Source organism: Nerophis lumbriciformis, linkage group LG11 (genome assembly GCF_033978685.3).
Source record: "Nerophis lumbriciformis linkage group LG11, RoL_Nlum_v2.1, whole genome shotgun sequence".
Lineage (NCBI taxonomy): Eukaryota > Metazoa > Chordata > Actinopteri > Syngnathiformes > Syngnathidae > Nerophis > Nerophis lumbriciformis.
In genome coordinates, this window is record NC_084558.2 from 50,348,952 (window position 1) to 50,363,327 (window position 14,376).

General features: G+C 41.8%; 1 protein-coding gene across 1 annotated transcript in view; it reads left to right on the forward strand.

Annotated features, from left to right (window-relative positions):
- The window catches only part of LOC133610271 (tenascin-like), a 225,038-nt gene that overhangs the window by 92,886 nt on the left and 117,776 nt on the right, over positions 1 to 14,376 (forward strand). The window contains exons 5-7 of the mRNA XM_072914169.1: positions 5,991 to 6,254; positions 8,701 to 8,816; positions 11,199 to 11,352. Coding sequence (XP_072770270.1) covers positions 5,991 to 6,254; positions 8,701 to 8,816; positions 11,199 to 11,352 — 534 coding nt within the window. The remainder of the gene's footprint in view (positions 1 to 5,990; positions 6,255 to 8,700; positions 8,817 to 11,198; positions 11,353 to 14,376) is intronic.

Here is a 14,376-nt window from a genome sequence, read left to right on the forward strand (position 1 = left end):
AGATTAGTCGACTAATCGTTAGGACAGTTGATGACTATTAGAAAGTCGATGGTACATACGCAGAATAGTTGACTAATCGTTAGGACAGTTGATGACTATCAGAAAGTCGATGGTAAATACTCCAATTAGTCGTCTAATCCTTAGGACAGTTGATGAGATGACTGTCAGAAAGTCGATGGTAAATACTCCAATTAGTCAACTAACCGTTACGACAGTTGATGACTATCAGAAAGTTGATGGTAAATACGCCAAATCGTCGACTAATCATCAGGACAGTTGATGACTATCAGAAAGTCGATGGTAAATACTCCGATTAGTCGACTAATCATTAGGACAGTTGATGACTATCAGAAAGTCGATGGTAAATACTTCGATTAGTCGACTAATCCTTCGGACAGATGATAACTATCAGAAAGTCGATGGTAAATACTCCGATTAGTCGACTAATCCTTAGGACAGTTGGTGACTATCAGAAAGTGGATGGTAAACACTCCGATTAGTCGATTAATCATTAGGACAGTTGATGACTAACAGAAAGTTGATGGTAAACACTCTGATTAGTCGATTAATCGTCAGGACAGTTGATGACTATCAGAAAGTCGATGGTAAATACTCCGATTAGTCGACTAACCATTTGGACAGTTGATGACTATTAGAAAGTCGATGGTAAATACTCCGATTAGTCGACTAATCATCAGGACAGTTGATGACTATCAGAAAGTCGATGGTAAATACTCCAATTAGTCGTCTAATCATTAGGACAGTTGATGACTATCAGAAAGTCGATGGCAAATACTTCGATTAGTTGACTAATCCTTAGGACAGATGATGACTATCAGAAAGTCGATGGTAAATACTCCGATTAGTCGACTAATCCTTAGGACAGTTGATGACTATCAGAAAGTGGATGGTAAACACTCTGATTAGTCGACTAATCCTTAGGACAGTTGATGACTATCAGAAAGTGGATGGTAAACACTCTGATTAGTCGATTAATCATTAGGACAGTTGATGACTAACAGAAAGTTGATGGTAAAAACTCCGATTAGTCGATTAATCGTCAGGACAGTTGATGACTATCAGAAAGTCGATGGTAAATACTCCAATTAGTCGACTAACCATTTGGACAGTTGATGACTATTAGAAAGTCGATGGTAAATACTCCGATTAGTCGACTAATCATCAGGACAGTTGATGACTATCAGAAAGTCGATGGTAAATACTCCAATTAGTCGTCTAATCATTAGGACAGTTGATGACTATCAGAAAGTCGATGGCAAATACTTCGATTAGTCGACTAATCCTTAGGACAGATGATGACTATCAGAAAGTCGATGGTAAATACTCCGATTAGTCGACTAATCCTTAGGACAGTTGATGACTATCAGAAAGTGGATGGTAAACACTCTGATTAGTCGACTAATCCTTAGGACAGTTGATGACTATCAGAAAGTGGATGGTAAACACTCTGATTAGTCGATTAATCATTAGGACAGTTGATGACTAACAGAAAGTTGATGGTAAACACTCCGATTAGTCGATTAATCGTTAGGACAGTTGATGAATATCAGAAAGTCGATGGTAAATACTCCGATTAGTCGACTAATCGTTAGGACAGTTGATGACTATCAGAAAGTCGATGGTAAATACGCCGAATAGTTGACTAATCGTTAGGACAGTTGATGACTATCAGAAAGTCGATGTTAAATACTCCGATTAGTCGACTAATCATTAGGACAGTTGATGACTATCAGAAAGTCGATGGTTAAAAACTCCGATTAGTCGACTAATCATCAGGACAGTTGATGACTATCAGAAAGTCGATGGTAAATACTCCGATTAGTCGACTAATCATCAGGACAGTTGATGACTATCAGAAAGTCGATGGTAAATACTCCAATTAGTCGTCTATTCATTAGGTCAATTGATGACTATCAGAAAGTCGATGGCAAATACTTCGATTAGTCGACTAATCCTTAGGACAGATGATGACTATCAGAAAGTCGATGGTAAATACTCCGATTAGTCGACTAATCCTTAGGACAGTTGATGACTATCAGAAAGTGGATGGTAAACACTCTGATTAGTCGATTAATTGTTAGGACAGTTGATGACTATCAGAAAGTCAACGTTGAATACTTCGATTAGTCGACTAATCCTTAGGACAGTTGATGACTATCAGAAAGTCGATGGCAAATACTCCGATTAGTCAACTAATCGTTAGAACAGTTGATAAGTATCAGAAAGTTGACGTTAAATACTTTGATTAGTCGACTAATCCTTAGGACAGTTGATGAATATCAGAAAGTCGATGGTATATACTCCAATTAGTTGACTAATCATCAGGACAGTTGATGAGATGACTGTCAGAAAGTCGATGGTAAATACTCCGATTAGTCGACTAATCGTTAGGACATTTGATGACTATCAGAAAGTCGATGGTAAATACGCCGAATAGTCGACTAATCATCAGGACAGTTGATGACTATCAGAAAGTCGATGGTAAATACTCCGATTAGTCGACTAACCGTTAGGACAGTTGATTACTATTAGAAAGTCGATGGTAAATACGCCGAATAGTTGACTAATCGTTAGGACAGTTGATGACTATCAGAAAGTCGATGGTAAATACTCTGATTAGTCGACTAATCATCAGGACAGTTGATGACTATCAGAAAGTCGATGGTAAATACTCCGATTAGTCGACTAATCATTAGGACAGTTGATGACTATCAGAAAGTCGATGGTAAATACTTCGATTAGTCAACTAATCCTTCGGACAGATGATGACTATCAGAAAGTCGATGGTAAATACTCCGATTAGTCGACTAATCCTTAGGACAGTTGGTGACTATCAGAAAGTGGATGGTAAACACTCCGATTAGTCGATTAATCGTTAGGACAGTTGATGACTATCAGAAAGTCAATGGTAAACACTCCGATTAGTCGATTAATCGTTAGGACAGTTGATGACTATCAGAAAGTCGATGGTAAATACTCCAATTAGTCGACTAATTATCAGGACAGTTGATGAGATAACTGTCAGAAAGTCGATGGTAAATACTCCGATTAGTCGACTAACCGTTACGACAGTTGATGACTATCAGAAAGTCGATGGTAAATACGCCGAATAGTCGACTAATCAACAGGACAGTTGATGACTATCAGAAAGTCAATGGTAAATACTCCGATTAGTCGACTAACCGTTAGGACAGTTGATAACTATCAGAAAGTCGATGGTAAATACTCAGATTAGTCGTCTAATCATTAGGACAGTTGATGACTATCAGAAAGTCGATGGCAAATACTTTGATTAGTCGACTAATCCTTAGGACAGTTGATGACTATTAGAAAGTCGATGGTAAATACTCCGATTAGTCGACTAATCATCAGGACAGTTGATGACTATCAGAAAGTCGATGGCAAATACTCCAATTAGTCGTCTAATCATTAGGACAGTTGATGACTATCAGAAAGTCGATGGCAAATTCTTCGATTAGTCGACTAATCCTTAGGACAGATGATGACTATCAGAAAGTCGATGGTAAATACTCCGATTAGTCGACTAATCCTTAGGACAGTTGATGACTATCAGAAAGTGGATGGTAAACACTCTGATTAGTCGATTAATCATTAGGACAGTTGATGACTAACATAAAGTTGATGGTAAACACTCCGATTAGTCGATTAATCGTCAGGACAGTTGATGACTATCAGAAAGTCGATGGTAAATACTCCGATTAGTCGACTAATCGTTAGGACAGTTGATGACTATCAGAAAGTCGATGGTAAATACGCCGAATAGTTGACTAATCGTTAGGACAGTTGATGACTATCAGAAAGTCGATATTAAATACTCCGATTAGTCGACTAATCATTAGGACAGTTGATGACTATCAGAAAGTCGATGGTTAAAAACTCCGATTAGTCGACTAATCATTAGGACAGTTGATGACTATCAGAAAGTCGATGGTAAATACGCCGAATAGTTGACTAATCGTTAGGACAGTTGATGACTATCAAAAAGTCGATGTTAAATACTCCGATTAGTAGACTAATCCTTAGGACGGTTGATGACTATCAGAAAGTCGATGGTAAAAACTCCGATTAGTCGACTAATCCTTTGGACAGTTGATGACTATCAGAAAGTGGATGTTAAACACTCTGATTAGTCGACTAATCCTTAGGACAGTTGGTGACTATCAGAAAGTCGATGTTAAATACTCCGATTAGTCGACTAATCGTTAAAACAGTTGATGACTATCAGAAAGTCGATGGTAAAAACTCCGATTAGTCGATTAATCGTTAGGACAGTTGATGAATATCAGAAAGTCGATGGTAAATACTCCGATTAGTCGACTAATCGTTAGGACAGTTGATGACTATCAGAAAGTCGATGGTAAATACGCCGAATAGTTGACTAATCGTTAGGACAGTTGATGACTATCAGAAAGTCGATGTTAAATACTCCGATTAGTCGACTAATCATTAGGACAGTTGATGACTATCAGAAAGTCGATGGTTAAAAACTCCGATTAGTCGACTAATCATTAGGACAGTTGATGACTATCAGAAAGTCGATGGTAAATACGCCGAATAGTTGACTAATCGTTAGGACAGTTGATGACTATCAGAAAGTCGATGGTAAATACGCCGAATAGTCGACTAATCATCAGGACAGTTGATGACTATCAGAAAGTCGATGGTAAATACTCCAATTAGTCGTCTAATCATAAGGACAGTTGATGACTATCAGAAAGTCGATGGCAAATACTTCGATTAGTCGACTAATCCTTAGGACAGATGATGACTATCAGAAAGTCAATGGTAAATACTCCGATTAGTCGACTAATCCTTAGGACAGTTGATGACTATCAGAAAGTGGATGGTAAACACTCTGATTAGTCGATTAATCATTAGGACAGTTGATGACTAACAGAAAGTCGATGGCAAATACTTCGATTAGTCGACTAGTCCTTAGGACAGATGATGACTATCAGAAAGTCAATGGTAAAAACTCAGATTAGTCGACTAATCCTTAGGACAGTTGATGACTATCAGAAAGTGGATGGTAAACACTCTGATTAGTCGACTAATCCTTAGGACAGTTGGTGACTATCAGAAAGTGGATGGTAAACACTCTGATTAGTCGATTAATCGTTAGGACAGTTGATGAATATCAGAAAGTCGATGGTAAATACTCCAATTAGTCGTCTAATCATTAGGACAGTTGATGACTATCAGAAAGTCGATGGTAAAAACTCCGATTAGTCGACTAATCCTTAGGACAGTTGATGACTATCAGAAAGTGGATGTTAAACACTCTGATTAGTCGACTAATCCTTAGGACAGTTGGTGACTATCAGAAAGTCGATGTTAAATACTCCGATTAGTCGACTAATCGTTAAAACAGTTGATGACTATCAGAAAGTCGATGGTAAAAACTCCGATTAGTCGACTAATCGTTAGGACAGTTGATGACTATCAGAAAGTGGATGGTAAACACTCTGATTAGTCGATTAATCGTTAGGACAGTTGAGGACTATCAGAAAGTCGATGGTAAACACTCCGATTAGTCGATTAATCGTTAGGACAGTTGATGAATATCAGAAAGTCGATGGTAAATACTCGGATTAGTCGACTAATCGTTAAGATAGCTAATGACTATCAGAGTACTACGACACACACACAGCGTGTGATCTGTGTACAAGTCCTGACCAAGTCTCTGATAGTGTACTCTAGTGATAGTCCATTTGCACTGACCAGGAAGAGGGTAAGTGGATGATTTTAGACTATGTGGAGGCCGTAGAAAGACCTAAGCAGAGACTCAAACTCAGAACCCCCTGATCCCCACCAAAAATGGTTTCTATTTCTGTGGATGTTTTTAGTGTGTCTCTGGCATCTCCACTCACCACATCCAGATGTTTCTCTGGAGCTCGCATTAGCGAGTGTGAGAAAGTCTACCGACTTCTTTCGTTTGGTATTTCCAGTGTCTCCTCCGAGGGATCTTTCTGTCGGCGAGGTCACCGCGGAGACGGTGGCCTTGTCCTGGGCCAACGACATGCTGGTGACCCAATACCTGGTCACGTACGTGCCCACTCAGCCCGGCGGGCTCCCCCTGGAGTTGACCGTGCCGGGGGACCGAACCAACGCCACGGTCAGAGAGCTGGAGCCGGGCTTGGAGTACCAGGTCAATGTCTACGCCGTCCTGAGCAACAAGAGGAGCGTCCCGGTCAGCGCCAGGGTGGCCACAGGTAACGCCGGAGAACAAGTTCAAGTAAAAAACCCGAAACCAGTGAAGTTGTCACGTTGTGTAAATGGTAAATAAAAACAGAATTCAATGATTTGCAAATCTTTTTCCACTTATATTCAATTGAATAACTGCAAAGACAAGATATTTTTGCAAATATTTGATGCCTGCAACAGTTTAATTGTTGAAGAACAACATTTATCAACCAGCTATTGCAAGGAATTTAGGGATTTCACCATCTACACGCCGTAATATCATCAAAAGGTTCAGAGAATCTGGAGAAATCACTGCACGCAAGCCATGATATTACGGACCTTCGATCCCTCAGGCGGTACTGCCCCAAAAAGCGACATCAGTGTGTAAAGGATATCACCACATGGGCTCAGGAACACTTCAGAAAACCACTGTCAGTAACTACAGTTGGTCGCTACATCTGTAAGTGCAAGTTAAAACTCTACTATGCAAAGCGAAAGCCATTTATCAACAACACCCAGAAACGCTTCCGGCTTCGCTGGGCCCGAGCTTGTCTAAGACGAACCGATGCAAAGTGGAAAAGTGTTCTGTGGTCTGACGAGTCCACATTTCAAATTGTTTTTGGAAAACCGTGCACGTCGCGTTCTTCGGAACAAAGAGGAAAAGAACCATCCGGATTGTTCTAGGCCAGGGGTCGGCAACCTTTACCAGTCAAAGAGCCATTTTGGCCAGTTTCACAAATCAAAGAAAACACTGGGAGCCACAAAATTATTTTGAAATTTAAAATGAAATGACACTACATACAAAGTTTTTTTTTTTTTACTCTGTGCTATGTATAAACCAAAGGTTCCGAGTTTTGCATGAATGGCGCTCGACAGCGTCATGTTTGTCAAATTCCCAATTTTTCCAGCATTCTACGGAATTTAAGACAACAATTCTAACGAACGTGCCGTGATGGTACAGCATTCTTCACCCACTACATCCAGCGTGCTGGTCCTGCCACACGTGGTATGGGGATTGTGTCTGCTCACGTAAATGACAGCAAGGCATAGTTGGTCAACAACCACACAGGTCACACTGACGGTGGCGGTATAAACTCTAACACTCTTACTAATAATGCGCCACACTTTGAACCAAAACCAAACAAGAATGACAAACACATTTCGGGAGAACATCTGCACCGTAACACAACATAAACACAACAGGACAAATACCCAGAATCCCATGCAGCCCTGACTCTTCCGGGCTACATAATACACCCCCGCTACCAAACCCCGCCCACATCAACCGACGCACGGAGGGGGGGTTTGGTGGTAGCAGGGGTGTATAATGTAGCCCGGAAGAGTCAGGGCTGCATGGGATTCTGGGTGTTTGTTCTGTTGTGTTACGGTGCGGATGTTCTCCCGAAATGTGTTTGTCATTCTTGTTTGGTTTTGGTTCAAAGTGTGGCGCATTATTAGTAAGAATGTTAAAGTTATTTTATATGGCCACCGTCAGTGTAACCTGTGTGGCTGTTGACCAACTATGCCTTGCTGTCGCTTACATGTACAAGTAGTAAATGCACACAACAAAAGACTGGGCTGACATTCTGTTTGTACAGATTGTAGAGGATGCTGAATGCTGTATCATCATGGCGCGCCCTTATTATTATTGTAAGGGTGAAAATCGAAGTATATCAATCCCGGTAGTTAGTATGCGAGAGGTTCTCCCGGGAAAATTGGAAGGGTAGGCAAGTGTGCAGCTGAGCCGCATCAGAGTGAGCAAAGAGCCGCATGCGGCTCCGGAGCCGCGGGTTGCCGACCCCTGTTCTAGGCGCAAAGTGTAAAAGGCAGCATGTGTGATGGTATGGGGGTGTATTAGTGCCCAAGACATGGGTAACTTACACATCTGTGAAGGCACCATTAATGCTGAAAGGTACATACAAGTTTCGGAGCAACATATGTTGCCATCCAAACAACGTTATCATGGACGCCCCTGCTTATTTCAGCAAGACGATGCCAAGCCACGTGTTACAACAGCGTGGCTTCATAGTAAAAGAGTGCGGGTACTAGACTGGCCTGCCTGTAGTCCAGACCTGTCTCCCATTGAAAATGTTGAAGGCTAAAATATGAGAAGGGAGACTGTTGAACAACTTAAGCTGTACATCAAGCAAGAATGGGAAAGAATTCCACTTCAAAAATGTGTCACTACAGTTCCCAAACCTTTACTGAGTGTTGTTAAAAGGAAAGGCCATGTAACACAGTGGTAAAAATGCCCCTGTGCCATGTGTTGCTGCCATTAAATTCTAAGTTCATGATTATTTGCAAAAAAAAATGACAATATCTTGTCTTTGCAGTCTATTCAATTGAATATAAGTTGAAAGGGATTTGCAAATGATTGTACTCTGTTTTTATTGACCATTTACACAACGTGACAACTTCACCGGTTTCGGGTTCTGTAGATGCAGTTTTGTCTGACTTTGGCTGGAATCCCCGCAGCTCTTCCCCAGCCAGAAGGCCTGAGGTTCAAGTCTGTCAGGGAAACCAGCGTTGAGGTGGCGTGGGAGCAGCTCACCTTCCGCTTCGATGGCTGGGAGATCTACTTCCGCAACACGGTTCGTCCCGTTTGTGCCAGGTTTTTTTTTCCCCCCTCCTGTAAGTCTCCGCTCCCCGTGTTCGCCATGACGCGTGGAAAAGAGACGTCAACTCTAAAACTGGCTGCTTAGACTCTGAGCCAGAGACAACATCCCGTTACCTCCAAAACCTTTCATTTCTGGTCATTGTCACTGTAGTCTACTGTAGTACAGTACACCAGTACTAGTATAGTACCGCCATACTAATGAATCATATTCAGTACTATACCGCCTCTAAAAAGTACCGGTTGCCCCCCCTTTTTTTTAACAGACATGCGGGCGCGTCTTCGTCACGTCACATTACTGGTTTTGCGAGCAGAGGAGCGTGTTCGGCAGCGCGCACATACAGAGTACTTACAAGCAGACACAGTGTGTAGACATAAAAGGGAGAATGGACGCATTTTGGCTTAAAAAGTAAAGATAAAGGTGAAGTTTTAACACTGAAACTGTCAGGTTCAAACACTGATGACATCTGTTAAACAAGACAAGAAGCAAGGAATTAAACAGAGACATAATTAAATGTGTCTCAATTGAGGAGAGACGTCTGGGCTGTACTCTTGCACAGTCTCCATCACGCTCTGGCGATTGTACTTTTATTGGGACTGTCAGGTTCAAACACTGATGACATCTATTAAACAAGACAAGAAGCAAGGAATTAAACAGAGACATAATTAAATGTGTCTCAATTGAGGAGAGACGTCTGGGCTGTACTCTTGCACAGTCTCCATCACGCTCTGGCGATTGTACTTTTATTGGGACTGTCAGGTTCAAACACTGATGACATCTATTAAACAAGACAAGAAGCAAGGAATTAAACAGAGGCAGAATTCAATTTAGCTCAGTTGAGGAGAAACGTGTAGACACTACCCCTTGAACAGTGTCGTCCCACGCTCTGACGAAATATTGCACGCCTCCTCTTTTATTTGGACTTTCCCTGATTACATGGCAACAGCTGTTTCTAAGGGACGGGGGTCGTAAACAGCCGCCGCCTTTGGTCACAGAACAGTTCAAAGAAAAGGTCGTAAAACAGTTCACAGAAAAGGTCGTAAAAGAGTTCAAAGAAGAGGTCCCTGCTTCGTCTTCGCTTTGTAGTTCTCGGGTCAAGACAATATCTTTCTGAAAGAAACAGAACACCTTCATGTCGCTTCCCATCCTACACAGTGGAGTTTTACAAGCCTTCTTCTTGGTAGGTTCAAAGACAGCTTTTTAGTCTTCTCGCCGGGAACTCATCGAAACACAACGTTTCGTGATAACTTAGATACAATTATTCTGACAGAAACACCCTCAGGAAGAGGTGCTTTAAGACATGAAGTGAATTATATTTATATAGCGCTTTTTCTCTCGTGACTCAATTGTACTTTTATTGGGACTGTCAGGTTCAAACACTGATGACATCTATTAAACAAGACAAGAAGCAAGGAATTAAACAGAGGCAGAATTCAATTTAGCTCAGTTGAGGAGAAACGTGTAGACACTACCCCTTGAACAGTGTCGTCCCACGCTCTGACGAAATATTGTACGCCTCCTCTTTTATTTGGACTTTCCCTGATTACATGGCAACAGCTGTTTCTAAGGGACGGGGGTCGTAAACAGCCGCCGCCTTTGGTTACAGAACAGTTCAAAGAAAAGGTCGTAAAACAGTTCACAGAAAAGGTCGTAAAAGAGTTCAAAGAAGAGGTCCCTGCTTCGTCTTCGCTTTGTAGTTCTCGGGTCAAGACAATATCTTTCTGAAAGAAACAGAACACCTTCATGTCGCTTCCCATCCTACACAGTGGAGTTTTACAAGCCTTCTTCTTGGTAGGTTCAAAGACAGCTTTTTAGTCTTCTCGCCGGGAACTCATCGAAACACAACGTTTCGTGATAAGTTAGATACAATTATTCTGACAGAAACACCCTCAGGAAGAGGTGCTTTAAGACATGACGTGAATTATATTTATATAGCGCTTTTTCTCTCGTGACTCAAAGCGCTTTACATACTGAAACCCAATATCTAGGTTACATTTAAACCCGTGTGGGTGGCACTGGGAGCAGGTGGGTAAAGTGTCTTGCCCAAGGACACAACGGCAGTGACTAGGATGGCGGAAGCGGGGAATCGAACCTGGAACCCTCAAGTTGCTGGCACGGCCGCTCTACCAACCGAGCTATAACCGCCACGTGGCTAGCTAGCTAGTCTAAATCACTAATCCTCGCCTCCATGGCGACAAATAAAGTATGTTTTTTACAAGTAGCATTATCACTGGAGGACGAGGAATAGCTAAACATGCTTCACTACACACCGTAGGAGGACACAATAGCTCTCTGGCGTATCGGGACAACCCTACTGTAGTCCTCAAATCTGACTTGTGGTTCTTCTTTTTGTTGAAGAAAGAAGAAAACGGAAAGGTGGTGAGCGTCGTTCCCTCTTCTCAAAATCACTTCCGTCAGTCGGGCCTGGGACCTGGCCAGGAATACGAGGTGTCCATCAGCGTCATCAAAAACAACACCAGGGGACCCCCGACCTTCACACGAGTCACAACCAGTAAGTTCCAGTATTATCGCGTCTCGGAGTTGTCACCATACCAGAAATCCAGTCCTCGATACCAACACTTAAAGGGGAACTGCACTTTTTTTTGGAAATGGTGCCTATTGTTTACAATCATTATAAGAGACAAAAGGTTTATTTATTTTTTTGCATTCTAACTCGTAAAAATGGTCTCTAAATCACTTTAAAAATGTGTTCCGTAACCCTTGTAAGAGCAAACACTGAGGAACTCCTTTTTCTAGCGTGCTACGGTATTAGCCGTAAAAGCTAGCTGCGGAAAAAGAGGGGCGAGCTTCTACTACAACACAAAACCTGTCAGGTTCAAACACTGATGACAGCTATTAAACAAGACAAGAAGCAAGGAATTAAACAGAGGCAGAATTCAATTTAGCTCAGTTGAGGAGAAACGTGTAGACACTACCCTTGAACAGTGTCGTCCCACGCTCTGACGAAATATTGTACGCCTCCTCTTTTATTTGGACTTTCCCTGATTACATGGCAACAGCTGTTTCTAAGGGACGGGGGTCGTAAACAGCCGCCGCCTTTGGTTACAGAACAGTTCAAAGAAAAGGTCGTAAAACAGTTCACAGAAACCCCCGACCTTCACACGAGTCACAACCAGTAAGTTCCAGTATTATCGCGTCTCGGAGTTGTCACCATACCAGAAATCCAGTCCTCGATACCAACACTTAAAGGGGAACTGCACTTTTTTTGGAAATGGTGCCTATTGTTTACAATCATTATAAGAGACAAAAGTTTTTGTTTTTTTTTTGCATTCTAACTCGTAAAAATGGTCTCTAAATCACTTTAAAAATGTGTTCCGTAACCCTTGTAAGAGCGAACACTGAGGAACTCCTTTTTCTAGCGTGCTACGGTATTAGCCGTAAAAGCTAGCTGCGGAAAAAGAGGGGCGAGCTTCTACTACAACACAAAACCTGTCAGGTTCAAACACTGATGACAGCTATTAAACAAGACAAGAAGCAAGGAATTAAACAGAGGCAGAATTCAATTTAGCTCAGTTGAGGAGAAACGTGTAGACACTACCCTTGAACAGTGTCGTCCCACGCTCTGACGAAATATTGTACGCCTCCTCTTTTATTTGGACTTTCCCTGATTACATGGCAACAGCTGTTTCTAAGGGACGGGGGTCGTAAACAGCCGCCGCCTTTGGTTACAGAACAGTTCAAAGAAAAGGTCGTAAAACAGTTCACAGAAACCCCCGACCTTCACACGAGTCACAACCAGTAAGTTCCAGTATTATCGCGTCTCGGAGTTGTCACCATACCAGAAATCCAGTCCTCGATACCAACACTTAAAGGGGAACTGCACTTTTTTTGGAAATGGTGCCTATTGTTTACAATCATTATAAGAGACAAAAGTTTTTTTTTTTTTTTTGCATTCTAACTCGTAAAAATGGTCTCTAAATCACTTTAAAAATGTGTTCCGTAACCCTTGTAAGAGCGAACACTGAGGAACTCCTTTTTCTAGCGTGCTACGGTATTAGCCGTAAAAGCTAGCTGCGGAAAAAGAGGGGCGAGCTTCTACTACAACACAAAACCTGTCAGGTTCAAACACTGATGACAGCTATTAAACAAGACAAGAAGCAAGGAATTAAACAGAGGCAGAATTCAATTTAGCTCAGTTGAGGAGAAACGTGTAGACACTACCCTTGAACAGTGTCGTCCCACGCTCTGACGAAATATTGTACGCCTCCTCTTTTATTTGGACTTTCCCTGATTACATGGCAACAGCTGTTTCTAAGGGACGGGGGTCGTAAACAGCCGCCGCCTTTGGTTACAGAACAGTTCAAAGAAAAGGTCGTAAAACAGTTCACAGAAACCCCCGACCTTCACACGAGTCACAACCAGTAAGTTCCAGTATTATCGCGTCTCGGAGTAGTCACCATACCAGAATTCCAGTCGTCGATACCAACACTTAAAGGGGAACTGCACTTTTTTTTGGAAATGGTGCCTATTGTTTACAATCATTATAAGAGACAAAAGTTTTATTTATTTTTTTGCATTCTAACTCGTAAAAATGGTCTCTAAATCACTTTAAAATGTGTTCCGTAAGCCTTGTAAGAGCGAACACTGAGGAACTCCTTTTTCTAGCGTGCTACGGTATTAGCCGTAAAAGCTAGCTGCGGAAAAAGAGGGGCGAGCTTCTACTACAACACAAAACCTGTCAGGTTCAAACACTGATGACAGCTATTAAACAAGACAAGAAGCAAGGAATTAAACAGAGGCAGAATTCAATTTAGCTCAGTTGAGGAGAAACGTGTAGACACTGTACCCTAGTACAGTGTCGTCCCACGCTCTGATGAAAGAGTATACGCCTCCTCTTTTATTTGGACTTTCCCTGATTACATGGCAACAGCTGTTTCTAAGGGACGGGGGTCGTAAACAGCCGCCGCCTTTGGTTACAGAACAGTTCAAAGAAAAGGTCGTAAAACAGTTCACAGAAACCCCCGACCTTCACACGAGTCACAACCAGTAAGTTCCAGTATTATCGCGTCTCGGAGTTGTCACCATACCAGAATTCCAGTCGTCGATACCAACACTTAAAGGGGAACTGCACTTTTTTTTGGAAATGGTGCCTATTGTTTACAATCATTATAAGAGACAAAAGTTGTATTTATTTTTTTGCATTCTAACTCGTAAAAATGGTCTCTAAATCACTTTTAAAATGTGTTCCGTAAGCCTTGTAAGAGCGAACACTGAGGAACTCCTTTTTCTAGCGTGCTACGGTATTAGCCGTAAAAGCTAGCTGCGGAAAAAGAGGGGCTAGCTTCTACTACAACACAAAACCTGTCAGGTTCAAACACTGATGACAGCTATTAAACAAGACAAGAAGCAAGGAATTAAACAGAGGCAGAATTCAATTTAGCTCAGTTGAGGAGAAACGTGTAGACACTGTACCCTAGTACAGTGTCGTCCCACGCTCTGATGAAAGAGTATACGCCTCCTCTTTTATTTGGACTTTCCCTGATTACATGGCAACAGCTGTTTCTAAGGGACGGGG